Source organism: Helobdella robusta, assembly GCF_000326865.2.
Source record: "Helobdella robusta unplaced genomic scaffold HELROscaffold_41, whole genome shotgun sequence".
NCBI lineage: Eukaryota > Metazoa > Annelida > Clitellata > Rhynchobdellida > Glossiphoniidae > Helobdella > Helobdella robusta.
In genome coordinates this window covers 930,795-955,945 of record NW_008704941.1, presented here as the reverse complement: position 1 = coordinate 955,945, position 25,151 = coordinate 930,795, and the positions used below count along the sequence as shown (strand labels likewise).

The window sequence follows — 25,151 nt, the reverse complement described above, 5'->3', positions numbered from 1 at the left end:
TTATCATTACCCGAAACATTTTAGCTTAAATATGACGAAGCAATTATCGTTAAAAATTTGACAATAATTATTAATATTATTATTATTATTATTCCCATCATCTAGAGGGCCAGATTTTAGGGATGGCTACAAGTTCCCGGGTCTCTACAGAAAAGATAATTTAACGTTCTTTAATGGAGTTTTAAGGACATGCTTTTTGAATTTTTAGCTAAAATAACAGAATAATTTTCAAAGTAATTATTAATATAATTACGTTCATCTTTGATTTTCTTATTATTATTGTTGTTATTATTATTATTATTATCATTATTATTATTATTTATCATCATCAATAGAGTTGACTTCATTTCGTCGTCATCATCATTACAATTGCTATCACAACCATCACCACAACCTTCGTTGCTGTAACAATCATTATCATCATCGTCGTCATCATTAACGTCATTATAATGGCAAACGTTGTCAGCCCCATCATGACGTCATAATCGCCCAAGTCGTTACAGACGCAGCAACCTTCATTGTCGTCGTCATCATCAAATCATTATCATTGAAATTATCCTTCCTTGTTATCATATCCATTAGCCACAGCAGCAACGACAGCAGTAGCAGCAAAAGCTACTTCATAGTCATCCTCACCACCAACCGCTGATTTCTAGCCACCAATCCATCTTAGAAATAATTATGGTCGTTTTCAAAATTTCTTCTCAACGTATTTATAATTTTTCATGATATTATTGTTATTCTTGCTGTTGTTTTGTTGTTGTTGTTTTCATTATTGTTATTACTGTTATTTTTGTTTTGTTGTTGTTGCTTTTTGTTATTTGTTGTATTTATCGTCATTGTGAATGATGTTTGTTGTTGTTATTGTAGCTATTAAAGCTGTCCCATCATCATTATCAACAAATTATCAACATCATATTCTTCTTCTTCATCTTCGATCCAATGTTGTTTTCAATTTGAATTGAGATTCTAAAATAAAAATTTTCTTAGAATGATTTTTGATAAAAATTATTAACAAGGGCAATGATCTAAATAAATGAACGATCGAACGAACGAACGAACGCGTTGTTTGCACTTCAATGTTTGTGCCGTCAATGTTTTTGTTACTGCGTCTGAATTTGTGTTCTTAAGTGCATTCTCATTATATTTGTGTGAGTTTGTTTGCCTATTTGTGTGTGTGTGTGTTTGTGTGTGTGTATATCTTTGAAATGTGTATATGTGAGTGTGTTTTTTATTTATAATAAAAAAAATGTTTTTAAATTTTTCTTCATGGTTTTCACAAGAACAATTGAAAATTTTAAACTATTTTTCTCCAGTAAACTGCTGAAATTTTTCATTCTCGCCTCATCATGATGACGTCGTTGAAGTTACATCAACAACAATGGTCATATCAAACAAATTTTGTGATATTTTTTGAAAATATTTTTGGTCATTAATGTTTTTTTTCAAAACAAGTTTGTTTCTGTGACGTCATTTACGTAACACCATCAAAAACAACAACAACAACAATAACAACAACAATGATAAAAATATCAACAACGACATCAACAACAACTTTTCAAATGACGATGCTTAGTGCCTTTTTGTAATATCTCCAACGGTATTGACCATTGATTATGACAGTTATAAAAACTGGAAAAATTTAAGAGAGAATTGTCTTTTTCATTATTATTATTATTAATATAAATTATTATTATTAACATTATAATTTTTATGCTTTATTCCTTATTTTCACCATAGATTAAAATAATTTGGTTTACGGCAAATATAATTGTGTGGTAGTTTGGTCGGTTGCTAATGATTACGATGATTATGGCCGTGATGTGATTGTAATGGTGATGAAGACGATGATGTGAAGATGATGTAACTGCTGCTGCTACTGCTGCTGATGATGATGACGATGAAAATGACGACGATTATGGAGTTGATAGGATAATAGTGGTAAAAAGGATGCAAAAATTGTGACGACGATGATGAAGTGATAATAACAGCCATGATGATGAGATAAAGATGATGGCTAGACGCCGTGGTGTAATGGTTAAGGTACTTGGCACTTCTGATGCATTGACCGGCTTTAAATGCAAAGAGATCCCCATCATTCACACGCATCTGTGTTTGATGTGTTGAGTCACTCGTGTTTAAAGTCTCTTGCTATGGCGCTTAAAAAAAACATTATTATTAATGGTATTATTATTATTATTATCTTATTATATTTATTATTACAAAAACTTAAATTATCCATTATTTTAATCTTTTACTATTATAATAATTGATCATTTTATATTTAATTTTTATTTTTATTTTGGCTTTTGAAGAAATAAAAGAGTTCTCATAATAATAATAATAATAATTATTATTATTATTATTATTATTATAACAGAAATAAAAACTTTTTAAACACAGTAGTTTTTTATTATAAATGTTTTATGAACCTGCCTTAACTGAAGCGCCGATGATGATTATGGTGATTATGTATTGCTGTTGTTGATGTTATAAGTATTTAATCGAAGTTCTAGATGATGTCATAAATATATATATTTCGCAGTTACTAATCTTATTGATGTCATAGCAACTTTATTGCAAATGTGATTATTGTTGATGTCGTAAATATGTAGTGAGTGCAGTTGTTTACAGTGTTGATGTCATAAATATGTTGCAGTTGTTGATGTTATTTGACGTCACAACAGGTGCGTCGCAGCTGTTGATGCTATTTGATGCCATAGCCGTTGTCATAGTAACCATGGACAAAGCATTTTCCCTTCTCCATGCAACCGCATTGTCTCTGTATCGCACTTAAAGTGAATTCTCTCGTAAAACGAACTTTAAAAAACATTAAATTTTTTTTTATTTCTTACATAATAAAAGTCATAGAGTAGAATGTAATTCTAAAAATAGATGAAAAATATTAATAATAAGAAGAAAAATCTAATAATAATGATAATAATTGGATTTATTTTAACTGTGATGATAAAAAAAATAGGCTGCGTAGTGGCTTAAGTGTTAGAGACGTCGGTCTGGTTCTGCTATAGATGGGCTTCTATGGGTTCGAAATCAAAGAGCAACTACCTGTCACGTGTGTATTAAATGGCATTCACGTTACTATTACTACTAATACTTCTACTACTACTACTACTACTACTACTACTACTACTACTACTACTACTACTACTACTACTACTACTACTACTACTACTACTACTATTAATATTTATAATAATAAAACTAACAGACAATAAAATTGTCAAATATTGACACTAATTATAATTATTATTTTATTCTTCTTTCTTATTTTTTCTCTCCAGGGTATGACACTACACAAGTGCATTCAATAAACACAGACACACACAGACACACACAGACAAACATACGACATACAAAAAACAAACAATTATTTCTAATTTTCCGTGTCCCATTGGTTCAGTTCTTTTCCTTCATTTCAACAAACCAGTCAAGGACACTTTTTTTTGTTTTTTTATATTTTTTTTATGTTTAACATTTTTTCTGATGATGCAGTGCGTGTTATATTCATTGTTAATCCGGTTTTTGTTGATATTAACAAATGATATGTAACATGATGTTGTGTGTGAGTGTGTGTGTGTGTGTGTGTGTGTGTGTGTGTGTGTGTGTGTGTGTGTGTGTGTGTGTGTGTGTGTGTGTGTGTGGAATTGTGGTGAATGATGTAACATGTGACGCTGACACCACCTTAATTAAAATGATTCCACACATTTTTGGAGCAATCCCTCCTGCACAGAGCAAGTTACAAGTATTCACATAAGAGCAGTAGTAGTAATAAATAATGTTATTAATAATAAAATTGTTCAAGTGCCTCTTAGTAGCGGATAGAAATCGCTGCAGATGTATACACATACACAATAGGTTGGAAAAATTATTGATGATTTCTAGAAGTTTGTGAACCATGCAAATATGAAATTAGCCTCGTAAAGTCATCATAATAACAAAATGAATAGTTATTGTGGTTGGTATTTATAACCTATGTGATGTGATTTACAATGTGCATACATTCGTACTCTCAGCTCAAAACTTGATAACATTGTCAACTTTCTACAATATACGCCATTTTTAAAAAAGTTCTATTCAGTATGCTAATAACAATTGTATCTCATCATAACCACGCGTGCATTCGAACACTCCTCCTACGCACTGTTTGAACCAGGCAAGCACCTTACCGACTATTAATGTTTAGTTGTCGTCGGCTGGGAATGTTTTTCGTACATACCATCGATTTATGAAGAAAAAAAAAGTAAGAAGAATGCATCAAACACTGTTCATATAATGTATGAACCATCATGAGCGCCGTTTAAAAATGAAAATAATTAACACTCAGTTACATATCTGTGATGTATAATGACAACAGTGAAATAACACACAACAATGAGCGTTATGAGAATCGAAAAGTCAAATCTAGCCACACATTGTTTATAATTACTAGCGCAGACTCTCGTTCCGTGCAGAGTTACTGAAACATTAACATGTATGCATGATAGAGACAATCTAAGTTTTGCTATCATAGTAATATGCTTCAATATATAACCACACACACACACACACACACACACACACACACACACACACACACACACATTCACGCACACACACATCACATCACAAAAAACTGATTTTTGTATTTCATTAAAATGCAAAGATGTTTCTATTAGCTCCATGCATGCATGGAGTTTGAGTGCAGCCTTTGATGTCACAAGGAAAAATGTTCATCCTTCCATTCAGAAAATTTATTTTAAAGGATAGAAAATGTATTATATAGTATTTAAGAACGGAGCTCTCAGAGGATTATTTTAACAATCGCTTGTAAATTAAAAATTTAAAAACTACTCAATAAAAGGATAATTGAATGAAATGTTTATGAAATAATTAGAAATGCGTGGTTCATTTTATTCACGTTGAATAAAACTAAAATGTGGCTGCTTTAGCGAAAAAAATTAGTTATCGTCTTAAAATTATTGTCTTATATTTATTGTCTTAAATTAAGGTTTTGTTTGAAAGTTATACAAAATTGAACATGCAATGTATTAGTTATTCGTTAGTTTATCTATTTATTATTCTGCTAAAGAATTTTCTAAAAAATTAATTGTAGAAATTCTTCTCCTCTATTGTTTTGACAGGAAAGAAATTTGCAATAGGAAGCGAGATGACTAATTTATAACTATTTAAATTTTTTCTCTCATGGAGAACTTTTACAAAAAAAATTTTGAAAAATTTCTCTTTGTCAGACAATGATCATGCTAAACGTGCTTGGATGCCGTAGTATAATTGGGTATACAATTATACAGCATAAATGCGTACGTGTGTTTGTACATTTTATACAAGTATGTATCTATTCTTACATGTATATATTATTTGTGTATTATTATATTAATTTGTACGCTTTCGTACATGTATTCATTTACTGGTAATGTAAGTTTTTCTTCCGATCTTTCGCAATGTTGTCTTCCAGTCAATGAATGTATACAGCAATTGTGAATCTGAATTTTTCTTTCATCTGCCCACACCTGTTGACGTACTTTCAATATTCACCTCTTCTGGAATGATCTTTCGTATCATTAGGTTAGATAGTTGTGGGTTCTCTCAAATTATCATACATAGGCACGTGCATGCACTTATACTACTAATCATACATGCCAAAATTAATGTTCATCAATTTAGTTATAGATATATGGCGTTAATGAATCACAAACTAAAGTGAAATGATAACAAACAGTGCCAAAAAATTATGGAGAGCAGATTTCATTAACATAAAATTTGACTTGATGATGCCGTTCTTCTGTGCCCACATACATTAAACCCCTCATAACCGGCATAACTACTTGGATGACATCTCAGAGCTCTGGCGAATAAAACATTTTTACGAGTTTTTTTTATTTGGCTGGTTGGTTTTATCGTCTGTGGTTGCGCTTTTGTTTGCTCCTTCCGGATGCATCTCCTTCCTGCGCCGTTCCAGACTGTTATATAAATTTTTGATTAGATTGCTTCAAATTATTTTCCTTATCTTCGTCAGACCTAACGATAGAAATGAAGAAGACACAAGCTTCAGTATTCATCGTGATCAACTCTGCGCAGATGATAGGGGATTTCTTTTAATAAACGATGTTAAAAGGTCGAAATAAATGCCAGGCGATGGCGAAGAATTGAAAAAAAAATTAAATTTCCAAAAACAAAACAAAACACCATCCTCTCAACAATCTCAACAAACATTCAATAAACTTTATTATTAATTGCAGCAGCAGCAGCAGCAACAACAACAACAACAACAAAATGGCTAACAAAAATTAAACAAGAAAAAAACACTTCGCTAAAAGCAACATCAGCAATTTGTTATGAACTGCAATAAAAGCCATCTCTCGCATCAACGACAAAAACATCAACATGCATAAAAGCATCAACAACACATCAACAACATTAGCAAAGACAAAAGCATCAACAGCAACAACAACAGTAACAAAATATTAATAGTACAGGCGGCGTCGATATAATCCATCAAAATAAACGTGTTAGCCAGTAAAGGTCGTAAAAATATTTCAAAAACTCTCGCCATATTTGACAGCAGCATCATCACCATCAGCACTAAACGATCGCAATCATCATCGTCATCAACATTTTGTTCGTCGTCACCATCATCATCATCGTGGTTATCCATATCGTCACCTTAATTTTTTTCATCATCACCAACATTGTCATTACCAGTCAATATTTTCATCACTACAAACAAAAGAACAACATTAAATGCGAGACATCAGCAAATTCAACAATGACATCAACATCCCGACAACATTACAACAACGAACAACATCACATGCAACATAGCTTCAAATATTAATGTGATACAACACAGCATCAATAAAAATAACATAAACCTTATTAGCAGAGAAACAACTTCAATAACACCAAAAACAGCAACATCAATAACACATCAACAGTTTCAACACGAAAACACTATCCCATTAGCGTCACATTAATATTCACGACATCGCATTAACAACATCACATCATTAACAACAACAACAACAAAAACAAAAACAACAACGTCAACAACAGATTTACACACGCACGTTTTTGTTTAATGGAAAACTCAGTCAGCCGGCGGCTGCAACAGACAATGGAACATACAGCTGCAGTGGAAACAATGATTATCCTCCACTCACGAGCACATGAAATCTTCTAAAAATAAAATTTAAATTGGATCGAAAATAAAATTTTTTTATAATTATTTTATGGAAATAATTGCATAAATATTTATTTAAATTTTCAAAAGAGTATTTATTTGTTCATTCAAATCATAATATTAAAAGCCGGTCTCAATAATAAAATTATATGCACTTTATTAATTTATGTATAAAATTGATTACAAAATACATCAACAGTTTTAGAAACAACAACACGTCAGCAACGACGACATCAATAAAATACAACACTAAAAATACTAACAACAACAACAACAACAACCACATGATACACAGCAACACAATCAACACGGCATCAAAAACATCGAACTAAACACTCACACAACAACAAAAACAACTACACATACAATGACAACATAATTGTCTAAACTAATAACGACAACAAGAAACAACCTACAATTTCGGACAATAATGACAACAAAATAAACAACGATAACAACAACATGACTGAGATTTACACTTTGTTTATTTGTTGTTCACAGTTCAAAGTTGAACGATTGATTGCGTCACACTTATCTCGAACGTGATTGGACGATAACGACTGTACGTTGATGACGTCGATAAAAATGAAGCTGGTTGCGCTTGCAAATATGGTGGTAGATGTATTTTCTAGAGATGAACATTGATTGGTGGGCCTAAAAAATGGGGCATTATTTTAAATAGCCAGGGTTTCGTTGTATAATTTTTCCCGGTAGAGTAAAAATTAACAAATTTTGGTAACCCTGATTTATTCGGTAAATAAAAACAGTTGTTTGGATTAATTTTTACCAATGGGATACTCATTTTATCAAAGTATTATGAATTTATTTGAATTTTAAGTTTCACTACATTTCAAATTCCATTACTTTTTATTACATTTTTAGAGATTTTACAATATATTACGTTTTACATTTCATTGGTTGGCAGTCGAAAAATAAAAACCAGTGGTGAATTTTAAGGGGAGGACCTCCGTTAACAAAACAACAACAACAAAAACTACAAAAAAACTACAACGACAACAACTACAGCAATAACCACAACAACAACAGACACATAGCCAACTATAGCAGCAGTGTTCGACTAGCACATACAAAACTTACAAAATTTTCCATTCTCCCGCTAATGAGTTCACAATAATTATGATTTAATACTAAGAAAAGATTTTAAAAATAAAATTGAGAAAATGTAAAAATAAAAATAACTTTTAAAATATTTATGGACGCCAGGGTTTTTAATGAGAAAGCAGGTGTAGATGTTTTTAAATAAAATTTTTTTATAAACAGGAATGTTACGTTAAAAGTGCATCCATCCATTCATTCCTGGTGCACACGCACTTAATACCTTTTAATAATAATGATGGTAATATTAAGAATAATAACAAAATGTGTGTTTGTGCGAGTGTATGAGTGTGTGTGTGTGTGTGTGTTTGTTTGTGCTTGTGTGTGTGTACGTGAAAGTGTTTGCCTGTCTGTGTGTGTTTGAGTTTGCGTATTTACATCTTTTGAAAAATCGAATTTATTCATGCTTTACTGAAAAACTTTGAAACGACAGCTCAGTGAACACTCACCATCAAAAAAATATCCAGGATTCCCAGTAACGTGAATCAGTAAATACACTACACATTATAAACTACGGATAATGTTTGGTCGTTTCATTGTGAGTAGCAGTGAAGATATTGAACGAACTATACCAAACTTTGAACATTTTGATGTGTTAATCTTGTGGATTAAAATATAACATTGAACAAACTTGAAAATAAATGGCTTAAAACAGTGGAATGTAACTGTGAAACTGTGTGATGCGTTTGTAGTGACGTAATGTTGAAACAATATGATGTGATATTTATTGCAGATTCAACAGTAACAAGAATGACCAGACCATGGAAGTGGATGAGTATGACGAGCTTGACTTCATTTGCCCACACTATGATGAAAAAGAGTGGAGGAACAAGTCCAAAATGCTCGAGTACTATCTTATATTACAGGGTTTGTTGGTTGGCTGGATGGTTGGTTGGTTAATTGGTTGGCTGGTTGGTTGGCTGGCTGGTTGGTTGGTTGAATGGTTGGTTGGCTGTTTGGTTGGTTGGCTGGTTGGCTGGTTGGTTGGCTGGTTGGTTGGTTGGTTGGTTAATTGGCTGGCTGGCTGGCTGGTTGGTTGGTTGATTATTTATTTGTTTAGTCGGTTGTTTGACTGACTGGTTAATTGGATAATTAATTGATTGGTTTATATATTGTTCATATAAGCCAAAGACAGGCAACCAACCAACCAAACAAACAACCAACCAAACAAACAAACTAACTAACAAACAAACAAACAAACAAACAAACAAACAAACAAACAAACAAACAAACTAACTAACTAACAAACAAACAACCAAAATAACAAACTAACTAATTAAGTAATAAACAAACAAAACAAACAAAACATAACAGAAGAAAAACAAATATAAACAGAAACACAGATTGTAATTATATGCTAAAACCGATTTAATTATTTTTTAAAAACAATTTTTTTTTTCAAAAACAAATAAAATCCACTCTTAACTGAATTCACTTCTGGTTTTTTTAGTTTTTTTGTTTTTTCGTTTTTTTTTGTCTTCAGTGGAAACGGCCAATAAAATATTAGAATGTGCTGAGTAGATGATTGATGGAGCGAGTTTATAAAAAATAAATGAGTGGTGAAAGAATTAGTGATTGGCCAGGAAAGTAAAAAAAAAATGAAATGATTGATTGGTCGGTTGGTCGATTGATTGTTTATTAAACTGGTTTGTCGTGTGATTGATTGTGTATTGGATTGGCTGGTTGTATGATTGAATGTTTATTGCATTATTAAGATTCATCACTCAATGCATTACGGATTCCAAGATGAATAATTTTAAAATATATATAGGAAAGAATTATTATATTATGAATAAATGTAATTAGCACAAAATTATAAAAAAAACTAAAATATGATAATAAAATTAAAGTTAAATAAAAAATAAAATAAGCCATTTTCAATTCGTTCATTCATCTTCTGTCCACCCTTCTAAAAATCAATTGTACATCCATTCATCCGCCTATTTTTTATCTACCGCTTCATTCATCCATCCATTCATTTCCCCATTTATCCACCCATCTAATCATTCACCCAATCATCTAACCATCTTTCAATCTATTCATATTACCGTCCATCCACCCATCTATCCATTCATTCATTCAACCATGCAGCCAACCATCCATCCATCCATTAACACAACAACTAATTAGCTGCACTTCTCCTACCAAGAATAGTTGATTGATGATTCGCTGCATTGACAATCTAATTTATGCACACACGCTCACACACATTCACACAAACTTACATACACACACAAACACACACATACACCCATAGGCACGTGCACTTGTGTTGATCATATTTGTTTAGGTTTGAAAACCTATATACACTGATTTTATATATATATATATATATTTATGTATATGTATATTATATATATGTTTGTGTGTATGTGTCTACGTGTAATTTTGTGTGTTTTTGTGTGCGTGTGCGTGTGTGTATGTCGGTGCATTTATGTGCTAAGCACTAATAGATTTAAAAACTTTTCACTAACATCAACACCAACCACAGCAACAACAACATCAACAAACATAAAAAAGACATACAATCAGCAACAATAGTGGTAATGAATAAAATTGAACAAACCCTCACACATCCCTAAACATGCATGAAACATCTACAAAGAGTATAACATATACATATATGTATATACATATATATACATGTATATGTGTGTGCGTGCGTGCGTGTGTGTGTGTGCGTGTGCTTAGATATAAATTATATACATTTATATTAGTTAATAGTTATACTTGTATTCATATTCAAACATGCACGCGTATAATGCATAAAAATTTGCACTTTCAAAGTGGCGTCATCGTCGTAATCGAGTCACGTGTTATGTAGCCATGGTGACGTAATGATGACGTATTGGGGTTTTCCCATTAGAAGCTTATATCGTACTGCACTGCTGGCTTGCTTGTTGATGGTAATGGTGCCGGAGTAGGTGGTCTTGGTGATGATGATGATGATGATGATGATGATGATGGCGAAGGGGATTGTGATGATAATGATTGCAATCGTGGCGACGATGATGATGATGAAGATGTCGAAATAGAGAGGTTGCGACTGAAATATTAAAGACGGAGATGAGATTGCACTTTTTTACGGCAACTGTTTTGCTAAAAAATGGCGTTTGTGCTTCTGACAATGATTATGATGATGCTGGTGATAAAAATGATAGCAGTTTTCTCTAAATTACCTCAAGGATGGTTATGACATTGATGCTGATGCTGGTGCTGATTATGATGATGTTGATGATAACTTTCATCCAACTGCATGATGATGTTGATGATAACTTTCATCCAACTGCATGATGATGTTGATGATAACTTTTATCTAAAACTGTATAATTGGATAAAAAGTGGCTGTTAAAAAATAAAAAAATACAGGATTATGTTATGATGCTGACGATGACGATGAAGTTGATGATCATCATTATCACGATGATGACGGTGGTGATGATAATGAGGAATGATAATGACAAAAAAGAAAATGATGATGACGAAGAAAAAGATGATGATGACGAAGATGATGATGATGATGACGAAGATGATGATGATGATGACGAAGATGATGATGATGACGACGATGAAGAAGATGATGATGACAACAAATAGTGTAGCAAATCGAAACTGTGTTCAATATAATGGATCGTTCCTTATTTCCAGCTCGTAGTATTACGTCACATCTTCGTCACATATTTGTTTTAATGTTACTAAATATAATTATATGTATCATTTTGTATAATTATATGCGTGAACTTAATGAAAATATTTAACAAGGTGGAAATTGGTGATATAATTGATGATGACGATGATGATGACGAAGAAAACGACAAATATGACTAAGATCATGGCGATAACTAAGATGATGACGACGACGATGACGACGAGAATTGCAATGACCTAGTAATTAAGTTAAAAGTCTTCGAAGCAAACAATGCATTGGATCTCCTCATCCAAATAATAACGTCACATCACGGTCGTTCCTTTGAAATATTTTCTCCTTGCAAAGAATATTCAAAAAAACATTTACAAACTCCCGCACACTTATACACCAACACACACAACACACACACATACATACATACACACATACACGTTGATATAAATATACGTACGCAGACAAATACACAAACATGTGTTTTGCACTAAAGTATCTGAAAAAGTACTTAAAAACTGTCTTCGTACATAACAATATATAATTTTCACACACAAACACGTCACACACACACACACACACACACACACACACACACATATATATATATATATATATATTTATATATATATATAATAAAAGAATATGGGAGCACCTAATTTACCTTCAAACTTATACTCAGACTGTGAATATAAAAAACTCACAAGAGTAAAAAACCTGTAAATATTTAAACAACTCCGTAAAATCACACACATAAACACACACCAACAAACAAACACACACACCAGCAATACACAAACAGAACACACATGCACGCACACGCACACACACACACATTCACGCAGACAAATTCGCAAAAATAGCGTGAAAAAGGGTAAGAGAGACGACTTTCATAACATTCCAGAAGTAACCTTTCTATTTATGGATTCTATTAAGCCGACATAAACAACATTTCTTATGCATAAGCACTCTCAAACACAGGTATAATTATAAACAAACATGCACACGTACACACAAACAAACATTCACACGTATATACAAACAGACATGCACAAACAGACATATATATATATATATATATATATATATATATATATATACACAAGCAGAAACAATTATTTTTAAGTATAAAGAATAGAAATATACCCTCGTTCACATGTACCCAACAGTTCTCATCCATACCAACATATAAAAAGATTTTCGAACTTTCGCGCAAATGTAAAGATGTATTTGCAAATACACAAACACGTCACACACATACACACACACCACACTCACACACACATACACAGACACACATACACAGACACACAGACAGAAAAATACACAAACATTTATTTAGATACACGAACGTACTCTGACATAAGGCAATAGACTTTTCATCGGGCCCGAATTTTATTTTGAAAGATTCCAAAATGTAATAGATCCAAAGTTACGCGACGCGAGCCTTGGAAATTTTTGCCAATATGAAATTTTTGGCGACTGACTAAAAAGATTTGCAATCAATCTTCATAGGAGAAAAATTTGCTTCCTAAATGAAATTGAAAAATTTAATAAATTTCAAAAACTTTGTTCAGGCGGTAGCATTATTAAGTACAATGGGAATGAGAAAGATGCGACTTGGTACTTTGTACTTTTGAGCATTCAATAAATTTAGCTAGTGCAGTCGCACGCACAATCGTTTTTTTATTATAAACACCATAAACTCCATAAACATACTTATCCGCTTCTTAAACAAAAATGATAAATGTTAGGCTGAAAAATTGGATTCAATCGTAAAATATTTTACTTTTTACTGACAAAACACAAAGTTGAGACTTTCCGAAAATTGTAAAAAAAAATCATCTTTAAAGAAAGTCATAAAATGCCGACATTTTTACAAATTTGATTTCTTATTTCATACTTCAATTAATAACAAACGCCATATTGATAATTAAACTTCAAAGTTAGATCAATTATAAAACAAAAAACATTTCAATTCCTAAAAACCTTCACTCACATGAACTGCACTTTTACAGGTATGCTTCACTCCAATCCATCTACCATTAAAAAAACAGCTCCCATCAATAATTTACTTAACGTATGAACTTTGATGTTTAATTTATCTTCTTCCTTTCAACCATAATCCTCACAGAAACCTAACTTTGCATGTTTTTGCGTGCCATCCTCCAGCATATAATAACATTTAATAACTTGCTCATGCAATTAAAATTTAATTTTATTTGTAGATGACAGGATTGCTAGTGTATGTACAATGTGTATGTGTGAATTAATTGTATATGTATGCGTAAATACGTGTATGTATATTTGTATGCGTATGTGTGTATTTGTGCGTGTGTGTATTTGTGTGTGTATGTGTGTGTGTCTATGTGTATGTAGTATGTGTATGTGTTTGTTTGTGCGTGCATGTAGATGTATAAACGACGTCACAGCACAGCTCACGGTTCCACATTTAAGATTTCTTATACGTTGGTTGCATGGCAGTTACACATTCCACCTTGCCATCCTTTCATCTTAATGATCAATTAGCTTAAATTGCTTGGTCTCCCTTCTTATGTTGCTGTTGTTGTTGCTCCGTGTGATGTTGTGTTGACGAATGTGTTTGCTTGCTGCTGATGAGGCTGGCGTGGGTTTTATTTCATTTTTTTTTTGGTGATAATTTGTTTGTTGTGTGTGTGCGTGTATGTGCCCATCCATCCATCCATCCATCCATCCATCCATCCATCCATCCATCCATCCATCCATCCATCCATCCATCCATCCATCCATCCATCCATCCATCCATCCATCCATCCATCCATCCATCCATCCATCCATCCATCCATCCATCCATCCATCCATCCATCCATCCATCCATCCATCCATCCATCCATCCATCCATCCATCCATCCATCCATCCATCCATCCATCCATCCATCCATCCATCCATCCATCCATCCATCCATCCATCCATCCATCCATCCATCCATCCATCCATCCATCCATCCATCCATCCATCCATCCATCCATCCATCAAACTCTACGCAACACACAACAAGCTTCAATAGAGGCGGCAGCTCCAACATTAGAATTATTTCCACCTCAAATCACAACCTTTCTCGAGCCGATCTCAGATAATTACCATCTCTTTCGACAGGTGTCAGAAAACGACTACAGAAACTGCATAATGTACAACGAACGCGAGGCACTACTCGTGTTGAATTGCAGTCATCCGTACAGCAAACGACGGTACACCATTTTATTTGAGTCCTACCCGTCTATCCCGAACGCTCCCGAATATAAAACCGGAGAGTCCTATTATTTTATCAGTTAGATGGTTGGCTGGCTGTTTGACTGGTTGATTGATTGATTTGAAGTTATCCGGTTGAAGTGATTAAGTGAATGCTATCCGGTTATAATATTGAATGGAGCTCGTGTTGTTTTACGCAGCTTGGTGACGTGATAATTTTGCTTTTTAATAACTTTAATAAATAATTATTTTGCTTTTTAATCAATCAATTGATTGATTTTAAATAATTGATTTTTATCAGCATCACTATAATTTAAATTATCATCAAATTATCATAATAGCAATCACCATAACCACACCACCATAGCCACACCACCATAGCCACACAACCAACACCACCATCACGTTCTCACCTGCAACCAGCAACCTCGACTGGCAACCATCACGGTCTCAACAACGTCTACCACGGAGCATGCAGGCAGCACAACATGAGAATTAAAATTAAAGTATCAGACCGACTGCCAAACATCTTCTACGATGATGAAGAAGACAATGGCGACGAAGACGACGACGACGATGATGACGACGAAGATTACAATGAGGAGGATGACGACAACGATGAAGGTGATGCTAGTTATGGCGGGAAAAGAAATAAAAATGATGATGATGATCCCTTCGGGACGACAATGAAGATCACAACGGCTACAGTGACTGTTAAATCCAATGTACATAGTAAGCCCTACTCGTCATTATTGTCGTCATCGTCATCACCATCTTTTTTGTCATCATCACTATCATCTTCGTTGTCATCAGTTACATTATCACGATCATTATACTCACTATCAGTATTATAAACTTGTAGTTTTTTTTTTAGCCGTGACAAATAATTTATAAAAATATTTGAAAGTCACGTGCAGCTGTTCAGAAACGTTACATTTTCATAAATCCAAACTAATCTTATTTCTTAAATCTCATCTAAACGACAAACCAACCTACAATACTCAACTTATCTCCTGCCAAACCAAACCACTTTATATTAAAAACCTACCAACGTGTGTCGTCAGATATCAGCAGACCACCACCGGCCAAAAAAGTTGGAGAAGGAGGAGGTAGAGGACAGCACAAGCAAAAACACCAGCATCAACATCAACAGAGAAGGATGCAGATTACAAAAGCACCAACATTTATAGACAACGGCTACATTTTCAACTTCAACGACGACGACGACGATGGTGGCGACCGTGGTGACAACAATCGCGTCATAAAACGGCGTAAGTGGGTTTCGTTGTGAAAATGTGCAGTTGACAGTGGCGTCGGCTTGTGCGACATCTCAAGAGCAAAATTAAATTTTCGATGTGATAAAATAATTTTAAAAAAATTTCGCCTTGAAATCTGTGTACCTCTTTTTTTTATTTAAAACATTATCTTATTATTTTTCTAAAGATATTGCGATAAGATTTTAGAAGACATGGTAAAAACTTGCCTGAAAAGTTGTAAACATTTGACAGCAGTAACGTTGAAAATTTTACAAATTTGTTGTTTTGATAAAAAATACTTAACGTACACACACTAATTTTTTACTATCTCAAATAAGTGCTCATTTTTGCAGCACTTGGGACACGCAACAACAACAACAACACGTTGCACAGGAAACAACATCCTATTCATCAGCATCGACTGTTCAATCAACAACAAAGAAATCAACAGAAAAATTTACAACAACAACCGCAGAAGCCACACAGACGACAAACGCAGAAAAACATATCCTACCACAGCCACAACCAACCAAACCACGATGATGAGGATGATGAAGACGATGATGCTGATGATGATGAAATTGATAAGAATGGAATGAGTAGCAATAAAAACAAAAACATTCACCATAACAAAAACAACAACAAACTCAACAGCAAACTCAAACTATCATACTCAGCTCAAGTGCCTAACAGCCGATTCGCATTTTCCAGAACGACAAGGAGCCACGTGACCACAGCCGCCATCTTGTTTCTGCCATTTTTATTTTCTAGACACCTGAAAATAATACAAATTTTGAGACATTTGATTACTGAATTTTGTTTTCCTTGCAGTTGTTGATCTTGTTGCAGTTGCAGTGCGTTTGTCTCCGTTTGTGCATAAGCCTTTGTGTATATGATAAATAGAAACACATTTACACGTACACACACACATACACACACACAGACACACACACACATCTGTAGATTAATTTTTGAATGGCCACATTCATGGGAACAGATTTTTATGTTAATATAAAGAAAGAGCGTATAGATATATAAAATATCTATTATATGCATATTATACATATACATGTAACTGTACAGAGTAATATAATATATACTATACGTGTAAAATATAGTCCTAATACTACCTAGATTGTCGATGTGATGTTGTCCTTAAGTAATGTCATACATTAGTACGTATCGATTTTATTGTGTTGTGTTTGTTGGACGATTTTACGCACTCCAGAGAATGCATTCTGAAATATATTTTGATGAAATTATTTTCAATTATAATTTGTAAAATGATTTTGAGTAATTGGTCCACATTCTAATAATTTCGAGAGATAATGAATAACTGCGTATTAACGGCTATCTAATCCCAAATTAAAAACGCTGTACGTGTGCTATCGTTGCTTGCACCTGCTAATGTCTTGAAACCTCATTTAAAAATCTACATAATACACATAAATGAATAAATAAATTAATTATTTGTTTGCTATTTTTTGATTTTGTATTTTATTAGTTAATTTCAATCAATCTTATAATAATAAACTGTTTATACAATGAAGAATAATTTCATGAACTCTGGCACTCTCTTCGTTTCGATGCCAAATTTTTATGTTCAGCTATGTCTATTTATATCTAAAAATATTAACTATGTGTCGAAATATTGTTATATATGTGTGTGTACGTGAGTGTGTGTGTGTGTCGTGTGTGTGTTTGTGTGCGTGCGTGTGTGTCGTGTGTGTGAAAGAGATAAATATATATTTGTATATATTAAGGATCGCAAAATTTTTTCTTGAAGGAAGGGGCATAAAAAGTTGCTTCAATATTAGAAAGAAAAAAATAAATTTGATTAAAACAACATTCCTCATCTCACCTGCCGTCAGAGGTCAGAACGTTGCAATGTTAATAGTAATTGTGTACCAATTACAGTAATGTTAATACTATGCTTAATGAATAATATATAGGTGTGGTTGAATTTTAAATTTATTATTTTTATACCAAATTCATTTAAAGATGCTAGAGCAACATATTATCGCTATTCACATCAGTTAAAATAATTCTTTTTTTAATATGATCCACCCTAGTATCTATACCTAAACATTCATATAAAGGACTGTGTTTGTTGTGACGTGATTCCAAAAAATTAGCATTAATTTTTTTTACTCATCCGACTCAGCCATTTTGTCGGTTCCGTGCGTTTGAAAGTTAGGACGCTCTCTTGAGAGATGTCTCTACGTCTGCTAGAGGTCGACCAATCACATTCTTGCCAGCTATCTTCTCTGTTTGTTAGGCGGGAAGTTTTTTACGTACGAATTTTTACTTTTTAATTTTGTTTAGTAACGTAGCTGTACTGCGCTGAGTTCTGTCTGATTAAATTTAGTTAGCAGTATGAGGAAGGATATTATTGGATGAAGCGTTTTGTTTGTTAATATTTTGGGATGGTTATTTTAAAGGAACTAAGCTTGGAGGAGTGCAAATATTTCAAACAATAGTGCTGCAACTATGATAGAAAAGATTCATCCTTGAAACACCTAAAGTATTGTTAAACTTTAACAAATTTTAAAATTTTAACAAGTTTATTTTTTTTATTACTAAGAATTGGTTTGATTGAATGAATAATAAACGGATGGGTTGAAATTTGCACATAGTTGCAAGTGTATATTTGTGTGTCAGTATGTGTGTGTGTATTTATTTATGTGTTCATGCATATGTGTTTGTTTATGCTATATTGATTGAAGCTTCATATACAACTAAAATATTTTAATGTTCAACAGAATGAATTCATATATAAGCTAGACAAGTCAAACTTATCATTGCTCATAACGTAACTAACTGTTCTCACTATCTTTCTAAATCTTTAAAATTATCCTCTCAGCGTCATATTTCAATGTTCAATTGCTTCAAAACTTGTAACCGTCAGATTGGTGAAATTTTTTTTTTAATTTATTCTTTTATAATCTGTTGATTTTTTCTCTCTTTCTCCCTCTCTTTCTTTTTTTCTCTCTCTCTCTCTCTTGTTTTTTTTCTCAGTTTTTATCTCTCAATTATGCTAGTTGTTTCACAATTTTGAACAAACTCACATACACACACATACATACACATACATGAACTCAAACACATATAAATTGTCATTATGTTATTATTATTATCATTCTTTATTTCGCGTTTAAAGTTTTTTTTAGGTTAAATAAAATGTTTCATTTAATTTAAACGTAGAATAAAAAATATTGAAATGAAATATGCGCAGCGTACCAACAGACGTACCTACATTCCTTTGTTGTGGCATCCAATAAATTTCATCCAATAATTATAAGCGTTTTGTTGTTCAATTTATTACTATTTTTTGATAATTTTAACTCATTTATTTCGTAAATAACTTAATTTCAAAGTTTTTACGGTTGAGGCATCATTGTAGTAATAGATGGTTGAGTTGACTCGGGTGAGTGGTTGGTTTGAAAGCAGATCTCTCGCTCAACACCCCTTGCTACCATTCTGTTAAAAAAATATTTAATTGCAATATGATAAGATTTCTGGCAGTGAGAATAGATGTGAATTAAATTTTTATTTCAGCTATCTTGAAAAATTACAAATTTAAAATATTTTTAATAACTAAATAATCACTGAAAATTATATGGTGCAACTCTATCAACGAGGTATTTTTTTGTTTGGCACACATGCACTCCAACACTCCAACACATGCACTCCAACACTCCAACACATGCACTCCAACACTCCAACACATGCACTCCAACACTCCAACACATGCACTCCAACACTCCAACACATGCACTTCAAAACACATGCACTACAACACTAAAACACATGCACTTCAACACGTGCACTTCAACACGTGCACTCTAACACTCCAACACACGTTTTAACATGTGCACTCCGACACTCCAACACATGCACTTCAACACATGCACTCCAACACTCCAACACATGTACTCCAACACTCCAACACATTCACTCCAACACTCCAACACATGCACTCCAACACATGAACTCCAACACATGCACTCCAGCACATGAACCGGCTTTTACTAAGATATAGATGAAAATACCATCCCCTTTAAATTCAACAGATGTCAGGAAACACACAAATACATCGTGTACACCGTAAGCACCTCTCCTTTTTCAAATGCTAGCATAGGAATTGATGAATATGTCAAAGAAAGGAGTGATTTGAAATGTTCTGTCAGAAAAAAGTGTTAACAGAACAATTACTTTGAACAAAACTCGTATTTCCATGAAATAAGCTGCCATCTATATAGTTATTAATTTTTAATAAGACTACAAAAAAGCGTAAAATTTTGTTACATTTTAGCAATCGATAAAGCAATTTTGATTTTTGAATTTTCTAAAAAGTATATGCGAAATAAAGAATTCATATTCATGACATTTACAACAAAACCATCCACATTAACCAACTCATCAGACCAAAAAATTGTCTGAATCTACATATCTTAACATGATCGCTTCGTATGAAACACCCCAGCCTAACCGCAACAAAATATGAATGTCAAGAAGGGATGTAAACAAAAATGCAACGCGTGAGGTAATGATTTTTAACATCTGCACTCCACAATAACTCATCAATTCCAGACAAGGGTCAATGAAACTAAAAAATCCATGCAACATTTCATCTAAATTCATCCACACAACACAGCAGTTTCATCTGTAACTACTTTATTCTTATCCTTACTCACATACTGACTGACCCAAACACACACACACACGCACGCACACGAATACAAAAATACACAGATATACACACGGACACACATTCAAAAACAATCTCACAAGTAAGGAATGTGGTTTGGCCGCAGCCAGGGCAGCGGACGAGAATATGAAAAAAAAAATAAGAGGACGCCCTCTCCCCGATTGAATTTTTGCCGATAGGCATCGAGGTTCTTGGCTCAATGGAGCCTTACACTTTTAAATTCCTTAAAACAATTTGTAAGTTTATTAGTGGTAGATCAGGTGACAGCAGAGAGCAGTTTTTGCAACGAGTCACATTTCGAGTTTGTTGCAGCGGTTCCTGCGTGTCTGAGTGAGGGAGAATGTTCAACTGAATGCCAACGTGTGCAACTAACAAAAGACCAAAGTGTTAACCCGCTTGTTACTTGTTACTTGACATACATACATACATACATACACACTCTCAAACATACATACATACACACTCACAAACAAACATACATACATACATACATACATACATACATACATACATACATACATACATACATACATACATACATACACACTCTCAAACATACATACATACACATACAAACGGTCATATCTCGACGCCCACACTCACACACACACACACACACACACATATATATATATATATATATATATACAGAAATAATTACACGCATAAACATAGACGTATGTTTACATGTATATAATAAGATGCAATCCAATACGCACGCACAGGCATTCATTGCAGGCACACTCTTATTTCACCAGAAGCAACCATCCAGTCATCAGCGCTAACTGACGTGGCTGAATGAGAATTAGAGGAAAGGGAAGAATACACGATTGAATGTTTTTAATATGCCAACGAAGAATTTTGAAAAGATTAATAAATAATGTTTTAGAGGAAGAGTGCACTATTTTAAAATTGTTGAGTGCGTGTTAAATGGAAGTTGGTTGTTATGAAAAGATAGTGCAAAGATATATAAACTTACTTCTATATACTACGTAAATACCTATATTTATATATATATATACTTTTACAATATTCTATAAATTCTACCAAATGTACTTCAGGTAAATGTTGGTAATAGACCATAATTTTTACAATATTCTATAAATTCTACCGAATGCCGATGGCATACCGAATTTGCTTATAAACAGTTCTATTGTAAAAATTATGGTCTATTACCAACATTTACCCGAAGTACATTCGGTAGAATTTTTAGAATGTTGTAAAAATTATGGTCAATTACCAACATATATATATAAATATATAAATATTTAAATATATATATATATATATAAAGTAATTAATTGGAAATGATTTTCATTTGATTTGTTTTTCAAAAAACAAAGAAGCCTAACTATGTTAGAAAGATAACTTTTCAGAAAAAATAAAAATTTTCTTCCTAATAAAATCAAACTTTTAATAGAAGATAATTAATTATATATATACATAAATATAAATATATATATATATATATATATATATATATATACACGTGCGTATATACGAGTATGTATATTTGCTTATAAACAGTTCTAAAAATAGATGAACGTGGCAATTTCAAACAAAAAAAAATATAAAAAAAACATAAAATAAAAAGAACAATAATAAATAAAAAAGTTGTAAAACTTGTATGGAATTTCTTCATAGCAAAAATTACTTGTCTTTTGAAAAAAATTCTTACGTAAATTTATTTTTAGCATTTTTTAGCGACAGTGTTTTCTCTCTGTTTGATTTTGTGTTAGTTCGTTTATTAGACTAATAGTTATTGTTGCTGTTGATTTAGTGTTACTAATAATACATTTGTAAAATTAATGATGGAAGCAATGGAATTATAGTTAATTAATTAATAGTAATTAATTAGAACTAGTTTTCAATTGATTTGTTTATCAAAAAACAAAGATGAAGCTTAACTAGTTTAGAAAGATAACTTTTTAGAAAAAGAAAAATTTTTTTCCTTATATAATCAAAGTTTCAATAAAAGATAATTAATAAAATATTAATGAAAAATTAATTAATGAAATATTATTTATTGGTATTTTTATGATAATTTTATTATTGTTAAAAACATTTCTCCTTACAACCAACGATATACGATTCAATTTGACAGTATCAGAAGAGCACAAATCATTTGGATTCTTTCTTCTTTCTGTAAAAAAATTTATATTTAGTATTACAGATTACTGCTACTATTTACTACTACTATTGCCACTACTACTACTACTACTGCTACTACTACTACTATAGCTGCTGCTGCTACTACTACTATTTCTACTACTTTTACTATTACTACTCCATAAATTCCCACTATTACTACTACCACTCTTAGTACTGCGGAAACGAATACTACCACTACTACTACTACTACTACTACTACTACTACTACTACTACTACTACTACTACTACTACTACTACTTGTGTTGAGATAATAATAAATAAAAAAACTCTTCAATAAAACAGATTTTAGAAGAACTTATAAACGTCATGCATCTTCGTTATAACCGATAATATTTGTTTTGAATACGGATATAACGAACAAAGTGGATTAATAACATCAGAAGGTGAGTATACGATTTGTATGTAATAGAAATATTTGTAGACATTTTTAAATTCATTTTGTCATGAAAAGTTGATACATCAAAAACAAATTTTTGGCACGTTTCAATTGGTTTTTTTCCCCAAAACTGATCAATGGTAACAATGATGACGTTATCAATATACGTCTTTTTCATACAGTTCCGATTTAATGAGAGTATCACGGACCAGAGATGATGTTATTTTTTTTCGTGATTATTTATAAATATGTCATAATTGAATTAAATTTGATTTGGTTTCATAGTATTTCAATAAAAGTAATAATTATTATTATTAATGTTATTATAATTATTATAATAATTGTATTATTGTTGTACAAAATTAAAAAGACTCTACCGATTCTGAAATATTTATATTTTCTAGTGTGGCTGTTGTTGAACTTCAGCGGACGCATTAAACAACATTTCCATCTGGTTCTAGAGACCCCATCAACCAAATTTATTTCTGGAGAGAATGTTTTATTTGTTTGACCACAAACTGGCCACTTGCTAGCTACGCTGTAGAGCTTTTCTTTATTACAAAACGTTTTTTCAACGACAAATGCAATTTATATTCAACTTATTGTATCATTACCATCATTATCACCATAATAATCATCATCAACCACATCATCATCATCGTCATCATCTCCATCATCATCATCGTCACCTCTTTCTTCATCATTATCATCAATAACATCACCATCGTCATCGTCATCATCATAATCACAGTGAATATTTGTCTTAATTCGACTTATACTTTCTGTGAAACACTCAACCAGATGTAATATATGTAATTCCACGAACCAACTTAATGATCAGTCTTTACAAATAATAATAAAAAAAATAATCAATAACAACAATAAGAAGAATAATAACAAATAATAACAATAGAAGCAAATTTAATCATGTTAAACAATTCTTATAACAGATGACAATAGATGGATTTGTCGTTGCTATTGTTGGTTAGAAAGGTTGTTGATGTTTTTATCGGGTTGTTGTTGTTGTTTATGTTGTAGTTGTCGTTGATGATGTTTTTATTTGGGAGCTGTTGATTTTGTTGTTGTTGATGATGTTTTTATTGGGTAGTTATTGTTGTTTTTTTTGCTGATGTTGTTAATGTTTTTATTGAGTTGTTGTTGTTGATGTTGTTGATGTTGTTGATGTTTTTATTGAGTTGTTTGTTGTTGTTGGTAGTAGTTGTTGATGTTGTTGATGTTTTTATTGAGTTGTTTGTTGTTGTTGGTAGTAGTTGTTGATGTTGTTGATGTTTTTATTGAGTTGTTTGTTGTTGTTGATAGTTGTTGTTGATGTTTTTATTGAGTTGCTGTTGTTTATGTTGTTATTGTTAATAATGGTGTTTTGTTGTTCGAGTATTATGAAAAAAAAAGATTTCGAATGATTAAAAAAACTATAGTTCTAATGATGATGAC

General features: G+C 32.3%; 2 protein-coding genes across 2 annotated transcripts; both read left to right on the top strand.

Moving 5' to 3' along the window:
* Positions 1 to 11,420: 11,420 nt before the first annotated feature.
* HELRODRAFT_177176 (hypothetical protein) lies at positions 11,421 to 17,170 on the top strand (the record flags this gene model as incomplete). The annotated part of the gene is made up of 5 exons (XM_009025383.1): positions 11,421 to 11,459; positions 15,091 to 15,262; positions 15,607 to 15,915; positions 16,248 to 16,454; positions 17,094 to 17,170. 5 exons carry the CDS (start codon positions 11,421 to 11,423, stop codon positions 17,168 to 17,170), a joined length of 804 nt encoding a protein of 267 aa, XP_009023631.1.
* A 2,931-nt stretch (positions 17,171 to 20,101) lies between these two features.
* On the top strand, positions 20,102 to 21,952 carry HELRODRAFT_177175 (hypothetical protein; the record flags this gene model as incomplete). Its single annotated transcript, XM_009025382.1, has 4 exons — positions 20,102 to 20,301; positions 20,513 to 20,635; positions 21,195 to 21,232; positions 21,876 to 21,952. 4 exons carry the CDS (start codon positions 20,102 to 20,104, stop codon positions 21,950 to 21,952), a joined length of 438 nt encoding a protein of 145 aa, XP_009023630.1.
* Between the last annotated feature and the right edge of the window lie 3,199 nt (positions 21,953 to 25,151).